This window comes from Limtongia smithiae (genome assembly GCF_038497785.1).
Source record: "Limtongia smithiae strain NRRL Y-17922 unplaced genomic scaffold V1518scaffold_3, whole genome shotgun sequence".
In the NCBI taxonomy this organism is placed as follows: Eukaryota; Fungi; Ascomycota; class Lipomycetes; order Lipomycetales; family Lipomycetaceae; genus Limtongia; species Limtongia smithiae.
In genome coordinates, this window is record NW_027117624.1 from 87,090 (window position 1) to 106,966 (window position 19,877).

The window sequence follows — 19,877 nt, forward strand, 5'->3', positions numbered from 1 at the left end:
GGTGGGCTCTTCTTCTCTGTAATCTCTTGCACATCACGACTCCGCTCGAAGATCTGAAACCTTAATTCCCAGTCATTCATTCCAGCCGAGTCCATACCTCCAAGGCCGAAACAGAACGCTCTTTTTAAAGATAAATGATTTATGAAGGAAGACATAAAATACAGTTTAGCCGCCCAACTTTCTTTTGGACGCCCGCTCAGCCCTCCGTCTCTTTCTGAGCTTATGCTTCTTCATCTTCAATCTTCGCTTTCGAACGACACTCGTGAGTTGCATAGAAGACTCCTCTGCAAGCTGCCGAGAAGGCTCTTCGAGTGCACTTTCCAACGAGCCTTCGATGAGATTATCGCTGAGTTCAACCAAGTTAAGCTTGTGAATACCCTTCTCGTCTAACCGCTGCTTCAGCTTCTTGATGCCCTGGAAGTCAGCGTCGACCAGTGCGACACAGCGCAGCGTTGTAAACAAATCCGCCTCGCCAAGAACATCCATTGCATCGGTATCCTGGATTTCTCCATAAGTGTCGAATTTCCCTTCCACAATCTGCATGGCGGCATCTGAGATCACCGTGTCGATAGACGGGCGGCAACCGGGGGCGGCCGGCGGCTTGTTTCCTCGCATTTGATCCAGCACCGCAGATGGCAATGCCTGAATAGCCGAGTCAAGGACAATTCCAGTCGCAGAATATGCGCCCAATGGATATTGTAAGGCATCCACTGTATCCCTGTCGCTGTCTCTCACAGCGTCTTCAATGAGGTCGTTCGAAGTCGTCATCTTCTCAAAAGGGTTAAAATTCGAAGTAGAGGCATCGAATCGAAGAGGTCGGAAACCAGCAAAGAAAGCATCGTAGGCAAAATCTATTGCTCAATTAGAATTGTAAAGGACGACCTAGCTAGAATTTCTCTCACCTTCGATGGTCTCGTAACCCTTGAATTTCTCTGCCTTGACCGGCGCATAAACTCGAGCCAAGTTATTCTTAGCCGACCTCTTCAGCTGCCTTCTCCCTCGTCCAGTCCGAACACTCTTAGCTGGTGGCGACGACGACGACGACGACGAAGAAGAAGAATACATCCTCAGTAAAGCCGCCGAGAGCTCAGGACCTCGCGGAATCACGACACGTGCCACAGGAGCACTGCTGGTCACTAGGAGTGACCTCCACGGAGCTCTTGAAAAAAACATATCTCTAAAACATGTACGCTTTAGAGTAGCGATCATTCAAGTGCTTGGCCAAGAGAGTCTGGATATGGGGTTAGTCGCGAATGTCAGAAAGCCAGAAAGCCCGCGTCATGCCGATGGAAGCCCATGGCGACGAAAGCCCGCCCCGACGCCTCACAAGGATGCTCCACACAATCTTACCAAAAATCCGCAGAACAGCAAACACCGATAATACAGTAGGCGTTACAGTACGGTTCGACGTGTAGTTGAAGCCAAATGGTGTGACTTTCTGGCGGCAGAAGTCGTCCAATGAGCCAACGAAAAGAAGCCGAATTGTGGACTGCACAAAATGCAATACTCTGTTCCGCACAGACCGCCGCGTCGCAGTGGACGCTGTTGGAAGGCAGGCTAAAATGTGGAGGTGTGAAGGTCCCCAGGAAATATACTTTTAAAGCGAACTCAGCTATGCATACTAAAATGGGTACTAGTAGACTTCTTCCCCTGAACGGGTGCCATCGAGCTCTTCGCTCTCTTCGACTAGTGCACCCATAGGGAATTTGCTCGACGCAGTCATGTCAGATAACGAGCTGGAATTCGAAGGCGGAGCTGGCTTATTTGAGGAGCCTGAGGGATATTTCAAGCCGGAAATACCACCGTCGTTTGATCATTATGACAGATTACCTGAATTTATCAAGGACGGCCAGTAAGCAAACTAGATGACCGATTGTTCTCGCTTCGTACTTGTGGTGGCTGACATTCACAATCAATTAGACCATCGAAGATTGTCTTGCGTCTAGTGGGAAAGTCTCCGCTGTGGGGTCACTTTTTGTGGAATGCATCCAAAGTCACAGCAAACTATCTCGAGGAACACGCCTCGACACTGCTCGTTGGTAAAACTGTTCTCGAACTCGGCGCCGGCGCCGGCTTGCCATCCTTTATCGCTGGCGTGCACAATGCATCTAAGGTGGTGATTACAGACTACCCCGAGATAGAACTAATTGACAACATCGAATACAACGTCGAACACGTCGAGGGTATTGATAAGAGCACATTCCGGGTACAAGGCTATATCTGGGGTGCAGATGTGAGCAATATCATGGAAGAATTACCGGAAGGTGCTGATGGCTATGATCTCGTTATTTTATCTGACGTCGTGTTTAACCACAGCGAGCACGCCAAGCTATTACAGACATGCCATGACACGCTGTCGCACAAGAACAAGGATGCGAAGGTATTTGTTGTGTTCACACCGCATCGAGCAAGATTAGTACATAGAGACTTTCAGTTTTTTGAGGATGCGAAGGCTATGGGTTTCAAGGTGGAGAAGCTTTTTGAACAGAAGTGGTGGCCAATGTTTGTTGAAGAGGAGAGTACGAAGGACATTCGCAGCATGGTGTACGGATATTTTCTAAGTTTTTGAGAAGCAAATCTATAGTCTGAGCATTTCAGATTTTGTATATAACGCTGTATGTACAACTATGGTGTATCAAAGGAGTGATTGTGACGTTAATGAAAAGCGATTTGGGAACTGTGTAGATCTAAGAGACCTTCAAAGACGAGAATCGCATTCATCTGATCAAGAGTACTACTAACGAGTTCTAAGTGGGTCATCATATCATTATATATTCATGTCCTATAAACATCCAGTCATAATTCACTATGTCATCTATCTCCTCCAATCCTTCCTATATATCCAAAATACACATATCATAATAGCACAATCGTGAAATTCGTAATCGCATCATTTTCATAAATTCGTAAAACGCTCTTAAAACTGTCTGTGGCCGTGGTGTCTATGATGTCGACGAACCAGGCCATCAGTGCCAACGTCCCTCTTGACCTTGGCGCTTGATAACCTGCCTTCAATATCTTCGGTTGTGTCGCAAGTCACGATAATAGTGTCAGTGTTCCCATTGGGAAGTGCAGTACAAACTGTGCCGGACGGGCATTCGAAAGTCACCCACGAGCCGTAATTGCATTGCGCAAATTCGCCATCAACGCATGCAATTGCGCCCAAGTCGCACGAATCCGTCGACGACAAAGTAGTGAACAAGTGATTCTGGCATTCTGCCAGGGCAGTGCCCTTAAGACCGGTGCACGAAGTCGAATTTCCAGTTGCAGTTGATGAAGACGTAGTTGTTGCGGCCGCGACAGCTGTCGTGGCCGATTCGAGCGCGCCGTATGTGACTGTCGAATTGGGACTGGCACTAGCGGAAAGCGAATAGCTTGTAATAGTGACATACTGATACTCGGTCGACGTGCTAGTGGCTTGAATCATGGTGGTCGAAGCAGCGACAGCGCTGGACGACGATGTTGGCACTGTGCTTGTGACAAATGTAGACATGGCAGTGCTAACTGCAGCAGCCGCAGAGGATGTTGTCGCCGCGTTGGAGAAGTAGAGATACTGGCCTTCATCGATCGAAGAGCTGATAGCTACCGACATGACTTTGATGGCTGCAACGGCTGTCGTAGTAGCCGCCGTGGAGGTTGAACTCGCCGTGGAGGTTGAGCTCGCCGTGCTCTCGCTCGATGTAGTTGACGAAGACGTGGAAGACGTGGAAGTAGAGTCGTTGGAGATCTCGGCCAAAATTGTCTTGATACCGCTTGCAAATGTGACGCCGTCAACGTCGTTCGTGAAAGCTTGACTAGCATCCCAAACCATAATGCCACCAAAGTTGGAGAAGTCCGTGATTGTATCAAACAACGTCAGAAGCTCACTCGGTGTAGCATACCCAGAGCCTGCTGCAGAAGAACTTCCGGGTACGCCAACGTACATCCTGACATCTTTGTTTAGCGACGTGCCTGTCGCCCATGATTGCCAATCTGTATTGTAGTTGAATTCGGACGAGCTGGTCACACTGCAATCGTTGTTGTAGAACTGAATGAATACAAAATCGAACCAAGCACTATCGAGCGCGTCGCCAATGCTGGCATCAGGATATGGGCACTGCGGAGCGGCCGATATGTAATATTCGCCGCCGTCGTATAGCGTCCGCATCTGAGTCACAAAGGCAGCGTAGCCGACTGAATTGCCATTCTCAATGTCTAGATCAAAACCATCGATAATGGCGTCGCCAAATGGTCGAGTATCCGAAGATCCGCCGCCAAACAAGTCCCACATCTCGGTCGCAAAAGTCGTCGCAGTAGTGTCGTCAGTGAAGCCATAGGTTCCGTCAGCTCCACCAAGCGACAAGAGCACTTTGACACCCAAGTCCTGACAAGTTACGATGTCGGAGCTACATATTTAGTTAGTTCTAGTACTGAAGAAAAATTGGCACTCGCACGGAGCTCATACGCAATCTGGTCGCACTGCAACAAGTCAGTGCCAGAAAAAGTATCAGAGCATGCACTCGCAAAGTTAAGCTCTGGCAAATTGTCCGTTCCGTAGAAGGTGGTCAAGAACGCGAGAATGACGATGTCGACTTTGCCGCTCTGGCAATAAGTAGCGAGAGAGTCCTGAGAGCCGGCCGAAGCTTGGCCCCAGTACATAGCAACGTTTTCGGCTGAGGATGACGAAAAGGCGGCTAACGCAGAGGCGGCGAAAGAGTGAAGAGATAGAAGAACGAAGAGCAAGGGAGATCGCATGATGAAATCGATGTAGCAATGCCTATAAAGAGCGGCGAAACGAATGAAAAGAAAAGAGCGAATTAAAAGGAAAGACAAGATACACAACGTGTATTACAAAATAGAGAGCGTGTTGAAGAGGATCCCCGAGGTGCAGGGTCTGTCTTGATATATATATAAGAGCATGACTGCGGAGTGCAGACATCCAGGCCGCCAGGCAGGGGCCAGCTCGACAGGTGTTAGTGGCGACGAGAGTCGCGCGTGTGGAAGTTTCACACGCGCGACGCGTGCGACAGAGCGCCCGCCTGGACACAGGTCCTGTGCAAGGGGTTGTGGGTGGAGTGCATTCCAGCACTCTGTAGTCACGAAGGGGCTGCGAGCCGCACGATGCGCCATGTGTCCCACGCCGTACTCCGCGTTCTCGTGCGTACGCAGTTCTCGCGCCACCTACACGCAATTAGTGCCGTTAAAGCTGAGGCAGTAAACATTCTATATACCAGATATTTTCGCTGACCTTCTTTCAGACCTTGCCAAAAGGTGTGCGGGCGTATGGTGGCGACAGGATGGCCGTCGCCGACGCGGCTGCCCTGTTAAATTTGGGAACAGGAAAGTTTGTGCCTGGCGGCTTACCCGTACGCCGTACGGCTAATTTTAACGCGTCGCGCCGACACGACGACAATCTGTCACGCCGTACTTCCGAGTTCTGACAGTTCTCGCCGCTCAATTTATTCAGTTATTCGCGAACAGTCGCTATCGCCGCGTATGGCCACTTAATGGTGAACAGAGTTACAGTTATTCTGCAGCTCAGACTATCCGTGAACGCGTCGCGCGCGCCGCGTCTCGAATTTCTGTTAATTTCGCGGCCCCTGAGTCCCGCCTCAGCGCCATGCGCTTCCCCTCGAGTCTGAAGCAAGCAACACTTGGGCGTTCCAAGTTCCCCGACCTTGGCTCGCCACTCTGTTCGGACTTCGCCCCTTTATTTCCTCGTTTCTGATTTCTCTGTTCTGTCTTCGAAGAGATTCACGGATCACGCCTCGTTGACTAGAAAGTTGTGTTCCGTTACTATTTGGCGCACTTTTGTGAGCTCATGCTTTCGTAGTCGTACTCTATGCATTGAAATTCTGCGAGAGTGTGCATTTGAGCTGCAGCTGGTAAAATCATGATTTTGTGACATCGTACTCTTTTCCTAGTAGTAGTTTCCGCTGGTCGTTGTATGATATACCTGACTACCGATCATTGGGCCTATCATAGGCTGGCCCATACAAACAAAAATCAAAATCAAATACATATGGTGTTCCCATTTGAGAGATTGTACCTACCGACTGCATGCGGGCCAAGAAGCTCTGTGTAGGACGTCGTCCATCATACGCACTCCGCCAGATGACAGTGTTGTCGCATGAACCGAGGCAAGCTTGCAACGTCGTATGATCGCTGAAAGGGCAATAATCTTCGAGAAACAACCTTTTGGCATTTCGATGGCGATTCAGTCGGCAGTGAGTGAATACGCTGATTATTCACCTTGCTGATTGATCTAAGCATCACGATTTTCTCTTGGTCATAACAGATGCGAGCTTGGCACTCAACACTCTGGTACGCGTCAATTCGTGTTCTATGTCGCCCTCGCGTGACACAAGATTCGGCTGCACGTTCACGACCGGATCAGCTAACGTAGACAGTAGTTGACTGATTTCCGAGATGTGCGCGGCGCGCCGGCGCGCAGATGACAAGGCTGCGATGAGGGACGGCAGGCTGTCGCGCAGAGTAGCGTATCTCGCATCCGTCAGCATCAAATGGCTCAAAATATCACTCAAATTACTCACTCTTCTTGATCCTCTTCAGTCGCGTCATTAGATGTACCCGCTAGTTCGTCCCATGACGCTGGTAAGGACTCAACGATGCTGACGCCAGTTAGTACACTGCAGTCCTGGACATCCCCAAGTATAGAACTTACTACGCATCAGTCAGATCAGCCTCTCCTCTCAGAATCAGTTGCTCTGTACTACCTGCCGCAGAGGCTACCGCAGATATGCCAGTTGAAGCAGCAATGACTTTGTTCCTGTATAATTTGTCGAGCTGCAGAGCAACATGCTGCATGGCCTCCGTGGAGTATAACTGCCTCAGATGCTGACGTTGTAATACATGAACTATGGATCAAGTATGTTAACAGGGCCGTGGTGAAGTAGAGCCAGGGAAGCTTACCCTTTTGGAACACGCGACGCACAACTGCGGAGGACGCAAATTCTGGATTTTCATCTGTCCACTGTCGCGAAGGCTTGAGCGGAATCGCTAAAGTGCGAACCTGGGCCTCCAAGAATGCGCGCTTCGACTCATATATGTATGACATGGTTTGTCAAAGATAGATTCAGCGATGAACTCCGTAAATCGATCGTAAACACGCGTGAACGACGCGTGACAAGTGACGACGCGTATAACCTTAGCCGGTCGCAGGCCAGAGACGACGTCGGAAACCTTATTTGCTGTTCCGAAACTAGGGATTTGTACTACCGGGACAATGTTGTATGTGCGGCGCAGACAATCCGGTCGGCCTCGGAGATGCTCCTTCAAGATGACTCGCGGACAGAGCGATCCGATGTCTGCTCCGGTGGCCAAAGCCGCTTTTGGAGCCTAGAAGACAACACCGTTGCACCAGCGGTTGACTTATATGAAAGACCCGCCCCGCTCCTCTAAGTTTTGACTGTAGATTCTTGCGGGCCTAGTTGTCTTTGCCTGCTAACTTGCTTTCGTTACGGCAGATTTACAGCCGTATGCCGGCGGTTCCGAGCTGTGCAAAGCCGCGGTACTAGTACGACGTGATACTACCGGGATCCTGATACGGCATTGTACGCTTTCCTCCATTGGTCAACGCCGAGACTTTAACACCGGCTTATTTCATTGCTGGACATGTCCATGGCATTCTTTTTTGCCATGGCTGTCGACTACATCAAGTATTGCAGGAGACACCCTCAGCAGTCGGATACGCGATTCAGGCGCCGAAGCACACCACCTAATACCATACCATACTCATACTGAGACGCACACGACTCCCTGAGCTTTCAATGTAGTCAGAGCTACGAATGTACAATTGAAACCCGGTATGAAATTGTCACTGAACTTGATTTCATTTCAGCTTGCCAGTGAGCACACGTTAAGATTATATATTGCATCGATCCATCGATGGTCTGCCCTCCGATCAAGATTGAGGAGCAAAGCTGCTTTTTTTATTACAGTCTCGCGTCGAAGAGTCGAACAATCGTACTGAGTAATTGAAGTTGCTCGGGTTCGCAGACTTCGGCAAGTTTTCCAGCGGATTTCCAGCCTATCCGCAACTACATGCTTCTTCGTCAAGCAATTGTTACTTCAACAGAGCACTTCCATTCGCATTCCGTCAGCTCCATGATGTACCGTTAAGACGAGCCTACTTTGCTGGGATGAGCATGATGTCGGAGCGGGGCACTTGAGATGCACAAATCAGGCAATCGCGCGGGCACATAATTAATCCAGAGACCGCCCCCTGGTGTATTTATAAGACTAACCATCCGCCGTGGCATTTTTGATGTATTATGAACCTGTCAAGCTCTTGGACAATGGAATGGCTTCGAGAAGTTGTCTACCCTTCGACGATGAACATACATGGCCGTGCTGGTGGCCACCGGAGCCAGATTTCCGATGAGGCGGCGCATTTCGGCGTTCTGCTCACTGCTTTGACAGCGAACTTGCTGCTATTGCGTTACAGTTGACACCTTTACTCTAAGCAGAGGATCTCTTTCGCCTTTTGCATATGACGCTGACTTCGCGATGGTAATTGATGATATCGACGCCTGCTGAGCTGTTCGTTCGATATATGAATTCTAGGAGCAGTAGTTTTAACTTCGATATGTTCCCTACAAGCTTTTTCAGACTTTATCCAGTTTCTGCTGTTGTCCGGGACATTTCTGTTAATATTTTCTCTTGGACAGGGACCGCATAAGGACAACGATAATCAATCATTCGACAAGCCCATGCTGGACTCCGGGCAGGCGGATCATCGCGAGTGCCTTCCTAAATCACCCGAACGCTGCGGCGCTGTTATTTGGTAATTCTTTTTTTGCACTTCTATTGTTGGTCCGAGATGACTGCATATTTTCCGTCAACGGCTTTACCGACATCCTCGCGGCGAGTGGGCGGAACCCGCCATCTGGGATACCCTACGGCGACTGGTGGCGTGTAAAGCGCAATTGTGGAAGCGACTGATCGATCTCACACTACTTGCTGACCCTTCAGCCCTAACGTCGTCTCAGCCATACTACCACGTATCCACTACCACCGCCTGTCATGTGCCTTTTCGATGCTACGCTTGGTCGCAAGACTGTCGTACTGGCTTACAGCTCGATGAGCACTGCGCCATGGTCGGTAAGCGAGGAGAGAGCGAATAAACTTTATTACTCCGGCCGCCACGACAAGGCGCTGGCAGTTCGAATTCGAAAATGCGGAGAGGGACGGGTAACTCTGGCAAAGTCCGATCGCCCTTCTTCGGTCAATGTGGGGTGGGCGTGATAATGCGGAGCAAGATTTGCTGAATGCGTGCGCGAAGTGGATGGCATCATCGAGGTGGTGGACGAAATCGTTTCGGAGATGCGTGCGCAGAAGCGGGGAACTCACGATGGAAGACGTGAAAAGGGGTTCTTCGGAGATGCTGCGCGGTGCGGATTCTGCACTGGAATCGCTGCCGGCGATCTTCGCCGCACTGTGTTAAGGTTTTTCTGTGATGTTCGGCGCGTGCCTCTATTTGTGGCTGTGAGCGGCGCCGGAGGGTAAGGGCGTGGCAGTGTGTTTGCTGTGGCTGGAGCACGCTTCGCAGCTTTGGAATCGGTAAACGACCTGCTGAGTGTATGACGAGCGCTTTCTGTCACAGCGCAATCCAATCATTCTTGCATTTTTGATACCCTTTACATGTTGCTAGCTGCTGCGTCGAACTTCCTGATTTCGCGAGCGATGTTCTGGACCTGGCAGCATACCGTCGTTGTCGCGTGCCGACATACTGGATCAGCGTGGAGCCGGTCAGTCCCAGCTGCCACGCGATCGCATCGTATGACCTCGCGTCGACTTGGCTGCTTTCTGGACCGATAGCTCACTTCATTTATTTCTTTTTTGAACTACTGCTCTATAGAGAAATATATAATTTCAGCTTGTTAGCGAAAATTGGGCCGGCCCGCTAGTGCTGTGTTTTTAGCTTGTTCACGCAGCTCGCATTTGGTGTTTGACACCGGTGCGTCTCACGCTACGCCGAGACGGGAAGTCATCTTTCGTAATGCCGTTGCCGTCCTCGAGCTTGAGCATACTGGATCGTGTTGTTGCATTGGCTGCGACGTGGAAGCCATGCAAGCCGTGTTCAGCCTCCGACCGTCATAACCGTTTATCAGACGATTGACCTTAGCTCGAGCCTCGGGCAGTCTTCAACCACACCATCTGCTCACGCTCAGAGACCACTCAGGCGAGACTTAATTATATGACCCCGTTGCACCCGAGTGATGTGGCGGTGCTCTTCTGAAATAATATTCTGCAGCAATCCCCAGATTTTTAGTTACTCGCTTAGCGCGCCGAGTGCTGAGACTCCCCTTGCTACCGAACGCTCTAACAAGGGCGCCAGCTCACACTGGGTAACCTCAGACTTCGTGCGCTCACACGGCATGAGGTTTAGCGCAGAGAATTACCGACACGCTTGATTTGGCTGACGAACGTAACCGCAGAGCCTCGAGGTGCTCCTCATCGGGCACTGCTGCGAGCCTGCCGGGTCTCGTCCCTTTTGTCGCGCTGTATTTCGCTCAAAGGGCAAGCGCGATTACAACGATCCGGACTGGAAAACACTCGCAAGCCCACTGGCTGGTCGCGTATAATCGGCGGTGCCGTAACGGCAAAGTGCTGAAGATCGCAGGCGACACGCTCTTGATGTTGAGAAGCAATTCCACGTCCTTCAGGCAGCCCAGTTCGGACAGCCTGAAAACGTAACCGTAGCTATAGACTATCTATCCTACCCGACTGCTGCAAAGATGTGCGCTTCATCTCGTGCTTGCTCGACGGAATATCTCCGCAGGTGCTCAGAGCGGAGGACTAACGTTGGGACTTGCGACTGCACATCTTCAGCCGAGATCCGAAGCTGCACTTTCGAGTCAAAAGACGCGCACCGGATGCCGAACACGGGTTGTTGATCTCACAACGTACGCCATCCCTATCCTTTCACCGTTCGTCGAAAGATGGCTGTCGCTACAGAACTGACAAAGAGTCGACTAGATCATGTCGGACGGACTCGCATTGTTGTCGGCGTGGGCCAGACTGCATGACATCACGATCTCACCGCATGTCGCGATACAGCGAACCGCCGACGCGGGATTAGGACTTTTCTTCAAGGCGATGGATGACCCAAATTCTGACGTTGATTTGAGTCCGTTAACAGGTAGCGTCGATGCTCCACTGCTTAGCATACCACGGTCGATGATACTCAGCTCCGAGAACATCAAGAACTATGCGCTGGCGTACAAGGCAACGTTGCTTCCATTCGTCACTTCGTCGGCGACGGCCGAGTTAAATGGACGCAATGCGTTTCTACCGGCGAAGCAGGTCATTTTGCGATTTTTTCTGTTTGCGCTCCACAAGTTCAATAAGTCCAGCAAGCTCAGCACGGCGGCACAGTCTGGCTTCTACGCACCATATATCTCACTGCTGCCAGATCCGCTGCAAGAGGTAATTTATCACACGTCTGGAGCTATGGAGTCATTGTCATTAAAGTCTGACGACACGGAGGCCGCCGGCGAGGACAGTGCACCGTCGGCACGCGCCGGCGCACTTCTACCGCCGACATACTGGACGGCAGAGCAGATCCAAGAAGCGGCGGGCACGTCGCTGTATTTGCCGCTTATGTCGAAAATGAAAAGCTTGCACGCGATGTACGATCAGCTGCTACTAGACTGGGATGCTTCGTTTGGCGGCGACGAAGAGGAAGTGACGTGGGAAGATTTTCTTCGCGCGGAATGGCTTGTGGCATCGCGTGTTCTTGAGGTGCCTGTCTCAGGCCACGAGAACAAAGAAGGGGCTGACATGATGCTCGCTGTCGTGCCTGTTATTGACTTTGCGAACCACAATGCCAGGTACAACGCGCGCTACGAGATCACATGCAGCGAGATTTTACTTGTCAGCGCGAACGATGCGGCGAAGCCACAGAGCGGCGATGAAATTTGCATCTCATACGGCGTGCAGAAGGGAACCGCAGAGTTGCTTCTGACATACGGATTCTACGAGCGGCCGTGGGTGTATGAGGGAGAGGAGACAGTAAAGATGCCAGTGATGGCAGGTACGAACGTGCTGCGCCAGCTGTTTGGGACAATGCCGCTTGCGGAGCTGCATGTGGCGCGCAGCGCGGAGGGCGAGTTTGAAGTGCACTGGGAGTGCGACTACCTGTGGATGCTCTGTGTAGGGAAGGAGGACGGATTTGCAGTTAGCGTTTCGCAGCAGCATGACGGCAGCGAAGACATTGATGCCGTCGTGAACGGCAAGACTCTAACCAACGCGCGTGGGGAGGCAGTCGTGGAAGTGATACGGTCAGAGCTTGCAACAGAGGAGATGCGCGACGTGCTCGAGCTGCGCCGAGTAGTCATATTCGAGGAGCTATTGAGCGGATGGATGGATGATATTGCGCGCACGGAGGCGCTAGTGGAACACGATGACGAGCTACAGAAGAGTGCACCAGAGGCCGAGTTTAAGCACGACGCAGTGGATGAAGCGCTCGAGACTTTGCGTCAGCGCGAAGAACGGGTGTTTGGGATGACGCTGGAGGCCGTCGCGGCTCGCAAGTTGCAGCTGTTGGACATGCCAGCGGTGGCTAGGTATCTAGCCAAGATGCAGGAAGATACGCCAGACGACGCAGAGCGCGGGGCTGGCGCCGGCACCAGCGCGACTAGCGCAGATAGCGCCGCGTCAGACTCGGAGCCGCCGGAGTTGGAGGAGGATACCCGATGAATATGCAGTATTCTTGCTGTTTGTACATAGCAATACATAATTTAGCAACGGAGACTTCGGTTCTGCCAGCATCTGCTACGCGGTGCACGACGATGCAGTGGTTGCGGTGTTGGTCCGACAAAAGGTGGACGATTTTTGCGAACCGCATGGGGTGCCTCTGCGATAGGCCGGCGCAAACTAGTCGCCGGCCCGAATCAGGGATGCTCAAATCCGGGGCCGCAGCGCGGGGTGGGCCGGAGCAGAGCGGAGGAGAGTGTGATCGCGTGTGATCCAGGGCACGGAGCGCGCGCGCAGAAGCGGCAGAAGTGTGAGCTGGCGTCTTCCCCGGACCAGCGGAACGCGGGGCAGCTTGGGCTGTGCGTCCGGAGCGTGGCCGGCGTGGCGCAAGAGAGAATCCGGGGGAGGCGGGTGTAGGCGTGGATACCGGTGACATTGGGTGACGAAGCGCGGAGCGGGTGACGACGCGGGGCCCCGCCGGCATCGACAGGTGCAAGCCACAGGGCTGGCGCGTGCGCAGCTCCGCGACGCGGGGAGCACTGCTGCGCCACTGGGGAAGACGGCGCAGGCGAGAAGAGCCTGGGGTAGTGGGGCGGTGCAGGGCGGTGCGCGCTGCGTGATCTGAGTGCGTGAGCGGGCGCTGCTGCCGCCCGCTGCCGTGGCTCGCGGCAGGCCCTACATATACCGCGTTTCTCCACATGGTCCTCATCGCACCTGTTCGGCCCCTTCCCCGTCCAGTCCGCTCGCCTGTTCGCGTCACGCACGCTTCCTTCCTCACTCTCCTCTGCGCGGCTGGTCTCCGCTCTCTCATCCTCTAGTCGCCATGCCGGACGGTGCTCAGTCTTGGTACGATTTTCCCCCACACGGCGCCCCACACGTGGCCGCTGTTATCCACCACGCCTCGTCAGCCGACCTAACCGCCACCCGTCTCTACAGGAAAATGATCAAGCCTCCAGGTGCACAGATCGGACGAATTGCGCAGGCTTGCGATCGGTATGTTGGTTTTTTTTTTTTTTTTCTCTTCGCGACAGCGAGCGTGGATGCCGGTGGCGCGTGCTTTCGCCTGGATGTGCCTGCCAAATGCACGCAGTAATATACGATGCTGACGCATCCATTGGCTACCACCACCCACCGTCAAGGTGCTAATTCTCTCTCGCTGAATCTACGCTGCTGTCGGTAGAGACTTATTTTATGATGTTCCTGAAGTGCTAATTCAATTTATAGATGTCGAAGTAAAAAGGTACTTGCAGAACTCTAGGTGTATATTTGGATGGTTAGATGCGTTCGCGTATACTGACGACTGGCTCATTAGATTCGCTGTGATGGCAAACGACCTTCGGTTAGTCTCATTTTCATGATTGGTCTTTTAATAATCTTCTAATTTGGCTCCTTAGTGTACGCAATGCCAGACCGTGGGCTTTGAGTGCCGCACCTCTGACAAGCTCTCGCGGCGAGCGTTTCCTCGCGGCTACACGGAGTCACTCGAGGACCATATCCGCCAGCTTGAAAACGAGAACCGCAAGCTCAAGGATAGCCTGGATATTCAGGACGATCGCATGGAGCTAATATCTCGCGTCGACTCGCTGTCCCCAGGCTCATCAGCAGCTCATCACCAGCAGCACTCCTCTCGGAAACGGCAGAATATGTACAAGTCACGCGAGCCATCGCCGACCAGATCTGTCTCCGATTCGGACGATGAGGCAAGGGAGACATTCGTAGTCACTCAGCTTAGTTCACTAAATGTCGACGGTACCTTCGAAGGCTCGTCTTCTGGCCGCGCTTTTTCGAATGTCTTTGAGGAGAAGGTCCGCAGCAAGGTCGCCGCAGCTGGCGCATTAGCCTCGAGTCTATTTAATACCGTTGATATTTCTTCCTCTCTGCCACGTTATCAGTTCGATGATCACACTACCGGGATGCCGACATTGCCTCCTCGCTCGCTTGCAGACCAGCTTGTTGCGGCGTACTTTCGGGACTGGCACCCGCTATTTCCGGTCTTGCACAGTCCCACATTTTTTGCTGATTATGAACGAACATACAATTCGTCGACGCTGCTTGGACGCGAGGAATTTTTGCTGCAGATGTTTCTTGTCTTTGCCGTCGCCTCTCGAAGTGTTGAGGCCTCCTCGAATGAGTCACAGGCTACCTATGAACGACAGTGGCGGCGGCTACTGGCTACCTTTGAGCACCGCAACAACCTGACGACGCTGCAGTGTCTTGTGCTCGCGCAGATTTTCACTAGCAGCATTGGCCAGTACTCCGACATGTTGCAGTTTAAGATGAAGGCCACTGGTATGGCTTTACGTCTGGGACTTAACCGGTCACATAAGGTGTTCAATTTCAACTTACTGGAGGGCGAAATGCGATTACGCATATTTTGGGCCATATATGCGCTTGATGCCTTTGCGAGTGCTCTTCTGGGATTGCCAATGGTTCTCAGGGACGATTCCGACATCGACTGTGCTTACCCCTCTGACGTGGACGATGAATTTTTGACCGAGAAGGCAATTCTTACAGCTCCTCCTGGCAATGCGACCAAGATTTCGGCTTCGCTTGCATTATCCAAGTTTTCGCGTGTGTTGGCCAAGATCATTCGCACCGTCTATTACCCCGCCCAGAAGCAGCATGGTTGCGCGGTAGTTTCATATAAGACTCTGTTCGACCTTGAGGATTTGCTCGAAGAGTGGCGATCGTGCCTTCCGGTTCATCTGAAGTTCGATATGGTAAACGGCTCCCGTAGGAATGTTCCCGCCACGACATCTGCGGCTTCCCAACACTCCAGAGCTCCTATGCTCACACTGGTCTATCATTACGCGCGAATTCTCTTACATCGACCTGCAATTGCTACAGAGGACTCGAAGACCAGGGGCACCTCTTCGATCGTTGCCATCACGGAAAGCGCTAAGTCGATCATCCAGCTGTCTTCGTATTTGATGTCGCGCTCGGTTTCTTGGACGATGTGCCTCAATGAGCCGCAGACGCTTCTTGCCGCTGGTCTTATTGTGCTCTACAGTTCTATGGACTACCCGAAGGATGGCGCGCTCGTCGAAGACGCCCGTTTGATAATGACGCGCGCATTGGACGGCATGTACCAGCGAAAGGGTGTTCCGAGCGCGGAGTACAGGGTCTTTGAAAGTCTCTCACATTTGCTTATCGGCTCCGGAACCCGTGAGCGTCGTCCGTCTATGTCTCAGAACTCCGCTACCACTACTGCAGCCGCTATCGCAACTGCAAAGCTTGGTGTTTTGCCGCGGGACAAGTTCATGTGTGATGCCACACTTGAAGACGATGACGAGCCACTGGGACCCACGAATGTCGTCACGAGCGGAGAAGAGGTGGCATCTATGACTATTCCGCACTTCCCGGCTAGCACACAGCAATCGCCTGCGCCTTTCAATATCAGCAGTCTAGCTGCTGCTTCAAATGCGCCGCCCGCTATTTCTTCGCAGTCTGAGATGGATGTCCTGCAGTGGGCCATCTCGCAACATCAACAATTGCAGTACCGCAATTCCTCAGCGCACATCTCCGACAGCGTCATGCAACATGATCACGAGTTGGAGCACTTGTTTGCGCTCATGGACAATTCAACACACAGCACAAACGAAGCATTCGGTCACGCCGCTTCATCTAGTTCACCCTCGTCCGCTGGCCGGAAGAGTAAGTCTAGTGTTGCCTCGAGCACAGTTGCGACTAGTGAGTTGGCATCGACTGCGGCCATTGCAAATATCTTCGACAAGACAACCGCAGAAATCAATCGTGCCCTCTCTGTCGCCGATTCAGTGACTTCAGTGTCGTCGTCTTCAAGCTCCTCCTCGGCTTATACTACAACACGAGTGCCTGATACATCGTCGCGCCGGCGCCATCGCCACACTCATTCTCACAAGCGTTCATCTGCCGTTAGTGACAGTGGCGTTGCTGCGGTCGCGTCGACTGCCTCCGTTGTTGAAGGAGCTGAGTGGAACATGTGGTGGGATGACTTGTTTACACATAACGGCACTGGAAATGCCGTTGCTGCGTCAGTCTCGGGGACCGATACATCCGCATCTTCGGCACCTCCCAGTGTCAATCTAGATGACGCCAATACACCTGCGGTGAACGGCGAGGCAGGAGTCTGTACGGATGACATCGCGATCGCGAAGACACCTGGAGTTGATACTCCACGCAGCACTAGTAAGAAATCATCTGGTGAATCACCACGATTGTCTAGGAAGGCGAGCAACTCTAGCCCCTCGATTTCAATGCCGTCATCGTCATCGTTGCTTCGCAAAGTTAAGGAAGAAGAATGGGGCGGCTTACCATGGGGCGTGTATTCCAAATAGGGCGATCTCTGTGTTTTTCTGGTGTAAATGATTAACGGCCGAGGATATGATCAAAAATTCGGAAAGCTATTTTATATCTGGTTGGTTGCACGGTTGGGTTAGTTTGTTTATATCGGAGTATGAGGTGCTACTTTTTCTCTACGCTGACTATTCACACAAAATTGCTTGCGATGTCTTTCAACTTGTCTTCATCTACGATGGTGTTTGTGCAAGGAGGACCTCTCGAGTGCTTCTCTAAAGAGTAATCGGAGTCGCTGCTTTGGTTAACTAGTTGTTTGTATAGTATCTGTCTTCAATCGTACTCTTTTGATATTGTGAAACTTTGGACTACCCATCAGACGGATGTAGATTTAGATGCTCGGATATGCGACTGATCGAGACGGAGTGAGAGTAAAGCATGATGAAGCACCACCACCATTTCACGTTAACGCATGGATTCCGAACTTTCGCGACTTTGTGGAACAAGAAAATATTAGTGGCTGCCTCGCGGCTGCCTAGTAAAGTAGAAGAACTCCCAGAGAACGTAACCAATAGTGATCGCGCAGCACATAGCTGAGCTACCTTAGTAGGCGCGACGCGTTGGCCTAATTCAAGTTAGCGCGAGACACGTCTGTTGGGAGTGAGTCTCGCGAGGACGACGCGTGACGCCAGACCCAGCTCAACTAACCTTACACCACACATTCTTCGTCTACTCTACGATGGCACCAGCTGTAGACACACGACGCACACTAGACTCTGAGCCTGAAGTTGTTGAGGCACGATAACTAAAAGCGACTCTCTTGTGGTGCGAAGCCGTGTGCTAACTCAACCGCAGCTGGAGACAACGATTTTGGACGTCGATGAGCTCCAGAATCTGGGAATCAACGCTTCTGACATACAAAAGTTGCGAGCAGCAGGAATTCATGCTGTATCTGTGCGTTATATAACTAACGGAGATGTCAACTGAACTAAACTGACAGCCTCTTGCAGACCGTTCTCTCAACTACGCGTAGAAATCTTCTCAAAGTCAAAGGCTTGTCGGAAGCAAAGGTGGAGAAAATTAAAGAAGCTGCTGGGAAGCTTGTGAACGCTGGTTTTATCTCTGCCACGGAGCAGGCGCAAAATCGGCGTCGTGTTGTGTCAATATCGACCGGTAGCAAGCAGCTCGACGAAGTCCTGGGCGGCGGGATCAAGACTATGAGCATCTCAGAGGTGTTTGGCGAATATCGCTGCGGCAAGACGCAGCTAGCGCATACGCTGTGCGTGACAGCGCAGCTACCAAGGGTGTGTTGACATCACTTGTGCTTGACTTGATGTGGCACTCACTATGTGACTATATTTGCAGGACATGGGTGGCGCGGAAGGAAAAGTAGCCTACATTGACACTGAAGGCACGTTTCGACCTGAACGTCTGCGCGATATTTCAGAGAGATTTGGCGTCGATGCCGATCAAGTCTGCGACAATGTTGCGTATGCGCGCGCTCTAAACAGCGAGCACCAGATGGAGCTTATCGAGAAGCTTGGCGCGAATTTTGCGGACGGAACATACCGCTTGCTTGTGTGCTCTTAGCTACCTGCTCGTTCAATCATCTCCAGCTTTGGCTAACATACTGAGTAGATTGTGGACTCGATTATGGCACAGTTCAGAGTGGACTACAGCGGCCGCGGCGAGTTGAACGAACGTCAGCAGAAGCTGAATCAGATGCTAGGCAGATTAACGCGACTTGCAGAGGAGTACAATGTTGCCATCTTCATGACAAATCAAGTGCAATCAGATCCGGGCGCTTCGGCGCTGTTCGCTGCTGCGGATGGACGCAAGCCGTGAGTTTGGAGAATGGCTGAATCAAGCTCGTAGTGTCCGATGTTTGTGTACTAACTTGGCTCTTGTGCAGTGTCGGAGGGCATGTGCTGGTCTGTATCGAGAAGCATGACGGTATCAGAGAAGTGTCAGTGTACTAACATCCATTTTAGGCACATGCATCGGCCACTCGGGTCATGCTGCGAAAGGGACGCGGTGAGGAACGAGTCGCAAAGGTAGATCAAATTAAGGACTCGGAAATCTTGATCTGCTGCGTCAAGAGCCGGTAATGCTAACATCGCATAAATCACAGGTACAAGACAGTCCTGACATGCCAGAGCGAGAGGCAACATATTGTATCGGCGAAGGTAGGCTTACTATCGGTTTGACGGGAAGCATGCCGTTTCTAATCTCTAATAGGAGGCATCCAAGACGTCGCATAATCCGAAAATATCAATTTGATGTAATTCGAGGACACGATCCTCCCGTTTGGCGATGTTGCTTGGAAAATGCGCGGAAGGCATGTGTAAGCTATATTTGCGAAGAATACAATGAACCAAAAGCATGACAAGACAAGACAGAGGGCAACGAAGAAAATGCAAAACGCCGAGAGAATGCCGAGTAATGTGTACCAAAAATGCGAAGAAGCGGGTTCTACTTCTGTAGCATGTTGCTTTTGCGCATGATCTTGCCAAAGTAGTCGTCCAAGAACTTGTTTTCGTTTTCAAGCTTCTCATACTCGCTTTTGACAGCCAGGATGCGTTCCAAAATAGCGGCGAGGCCATCCTGCATAGTTCGCGCTTCGTGTAGGAGAGTAGCTGAACGTTCGCTATTGATCGGGCTATCTGGAACTATGCTGTTAGATGTGTCGGCGTCTTCAGCTTCTGTCGTCATTGTCGGCACTGCTGTGATAGGGGAGTCGGCGGATTCTGGATTGGAGGGCATTTCGTACTCCTGTTCACGCATTGGCGATGGCGGAGGCGACGGTGAAGTTGGACGAGTGAATGTAGATTGCGTCTGGTCATCGCCCCAGATAGACGTGGAAGTGACACCGTACTCATGGGCCATGGCGACTTCACTGCAGT

The 19,877-nt window shown here is 51.8% G+C and overlaps 8 protein-coding genes across 8 annotated transcripts; 4 read left to right on the plus strand and 4 right to left on the minus strand.

Moving 5' to 3' along the window:
* Positions 1-165: 165 nt before the first annotated feature.
* Positions 166-1,065, minus strand: V1518DRAFT_426012 (uncharacterized protein; the record flags this gene model as incomplete). The annotated part of the gene is made up of 2 exons (XM_066905960.1): positions 166-851; positions 903-1,065. The coding sequence occupies 2 exons, from the start codon at positions 1,063-1,065 to the stop codon at positions 166-168; spliced, it is 849 nt and encodes a 282-aa protein (XP_066760502.1).
* Positions 1,066-1,635: 570 nt separating this feature from the next.
* Positions 1,636-2,847, plus strand: V1518DRAFT_413004 (putative methyltransferase-domain-containing protein). Its single transcript, XM_066903215.1, has 2 exons — positions 1,636-1,852; positions 1,921-2,847. Exons 1-2 carry the CDS (start codon positions 1,722-1,724, stop codon positions 2,567-2,569), a joined length of 780 nt encoding a protein of 259 aa, XP_066760503.1. The 5' UTR covers positions 1,636-1,721; the 3' UTR covers positions 2,570-2,847.
* A 70-nt stretch (positions 2,848-2,917) lies between these two features.
* V1518DRAFT_404292 (carbohydrate-binding module family 19 protein) lies at positions 2,918-4,734 on the minus strand (the record flags this gene model as incomplete). The annotated part of the gene is made up of 2 exons (XM_066901884.1): positions 2,918-4,385; positions 4,445-4,734. 2 exons carry the CDS (start codon positions 4,732-4,734, stop codon positions 2,918-2,920), a joined length of 1,758 nt encoding a protein of 585 aa, XP_066760504.1.
* A 1,068-nt stretch (positions 4,735-5,802) lies between these two features.
* On the minus strand, positions 5,803-7,152 carry V1518DRAFT_190490 (kinetochore Sim4 complex subunit Fta4). The gene is made up of 5 exons (XM_066900870.1): positions 6,913-7,152; positions 6,665-6,857; positions 6,534-6,611; positions 6,033-6,483; positions 5,803-5,965 (listed from the first exon to the last, which is right to left on the minus strand). Exons 1-4 carry the CDS (start codon positions 7,055-7,057, stop codon positions 6,252-6,254), a joined length of 648 nt encoding a protein of 215 aa, XP_066760505.1. The 5' UTR covers positions 7,058-7,152; the 3' UTR covers positions 5,803-5,965; positions 6,033-6,251.
* Positions 7,153-10,663: 3,511 nt separating this feature from the next.
* Positions 10,664-12,803, plus strand: V1518DRAFT_190601 (uncharacterized protein). The gene is made up of 2 exons (XM_066900872.1): positions 10,664-10,907; positions 10,981-12,803. The coding sequence occupies exon 2, from the start codon at positions 10,984-10,986 to the stop codon at positions 12,700-12,702; it is 1,719 nt and encodes a 572-aa protein (XP_066760506.1). The 5' UTR covers positions 10,664-10,907; positions 10,981-10,983; the 3' UTR covers positions 12,703-12,803.
* Positions 12,804-13,361: 558 nt separating this feature from the next.
* On the plus strand, positions 13,362-17,335 carry V1518DRAFT_413019 (fungal-specific transcription factor domain-containing protein). The gene is made up of 5 exons (XM_066903216.1): positions 13,362-13,545; positions 13,636-13,692; positions 13,924-13,939; positions 14,012-14,038; positions 14,094-17,335. The coding sequence occupies exons 1-5, from the start codon at positions 13,523-13,525 to the stop codon at positions 17,013-17,015; spliced, it is 3,045 nt and encodes a 1,014-aa protein (XP_066760507.1). The 5' UTR covers positions 13,362-13,522; the 3' UTR covers positions 17,016-17,335.
* A 262-nt stretch (positions 17,336-17,597) lies between these two features.
* Positions 17,598-19,366, plus strand: V1518DRAFT_413024 (uncharacterized protein). Its single transcript, XM_066903217.1, has 9 exons — positions 17,598-17,770; positions 17,830-17,928; positions 17,985-18,278; positions 18,340-18,552; positions 18,613-18,815; positions 18,887-18,905; positions 18,966-19,028; positions 19,106-19,160; positions 19,213-19,366. Exons 1-9 carry the CDS (start codon positions 17,714-17,716, stop codon positions 19,233-19,235), a joined length of 1,026 nt encoding a protein of 341 aa, XP_066760508.1. The 5' UTR covers positions 17,598-17,713; the 3' UTR covers positions 19,236-19,366.
* An 80-nt stretch (positions 19,367-19,446) lies between these two features.
* On the minus strand, positions 19,447-19,860 carry V1518DRAFT_404297 (uncharacterized protein; the record flags this gene model as incomplete). Its single annotated transcript, XM_066901885.1, has 1 exon — positions 19,447-19,860. One exon carries the CDS (start codon positions 19,858-19,860, stop codon positions 19,447-19,449), a length of 414 nt encoding a protein of 137 aa, XP_066760509.1.
* Positions 19,861-19,877: the final 17 nt, after the last annotated feature.

Coding starts and splice junctions, on each gene's coding strand:
- V1518DRAFT_413004 (XM_066903215.1), top strand. CDS start 1,722: ATGTCAGATAACGAGCTGGAATTCGAAGGCGGAGCTGGCTTATTTGAG. Junction 1,853..1,920: donor GAATTTATCAAGGACGGCCA/GTAAGCAAACTA, acceptor ACAATCAATTAG/ACCATCGAAGATTGTCTTGC.
- V1518DRAFT_190490 (XM_066900870.1), bottom strand. CDS start 7,057: ATGTCATACATATATGAGTCGAAGCGCGCATTCTTGGAGGCCCAGGTT. Junction 6,858..6,912: donor GCGTCGCGTGTTCCAAAAGG/GTAAGCTTCCCT, acceptor CTTGATCCATAG/TTCATGTATTACAACGTCAG. Junction 6,484..6,533: donor ACTGAAGAGGATCAAGAAGA/GTGAGTAATTTG, acceptor GACGGATGCGAG/ATACGCTACTCTGCGCGACA.
- V1518DRAFT_190601 (XM_066900872.1), top strand. CDS start 10,984: ATGTCGGACGGACTCGCATTGTTGTCGGCGTGGGCCAGACTGCATGAC.
- V1518DRAFT_413019 (XM_066903216.1), top strand. CDS start 13,523: ATGCCGGACGGTGCTCAGTCTTG. Junction 13,546..13,635: donor CCGGACGGTGCTCAGTCTTG/GTACGATTTTCC, acceptor CCGTCTCTACAG/GAAAATGATCAAGCCTCCAG. Junction 14,039..14,093: donor GTGATGGCAAACGACCTTCG/GTTAGTCTCATT, acceptor TTGGCTCCTTAG/TGTACGCAATGCCAGACCGT.
- V1518DRAFT_413024 (XM_066903217.1), top strand. CDS start 17,714: ATGGCACCAGCTGTAGACACACGACGCACACTAGACTCTGAGCCTGAA. Junction 18,553..18,612: donor ACGGAACATACCGCTTGCTT/GTGTGCTCTTAG, acceptor CATACTGAGTAG/ATTGTGGACTCGATTATGGC. Junction 19,161..19,212: donor AACATATTGTATCGGCGAAG/GTAGGCTTACTA, acceptor AATCTCTAATAG/GAGGCATCCAAGACGTCGCA.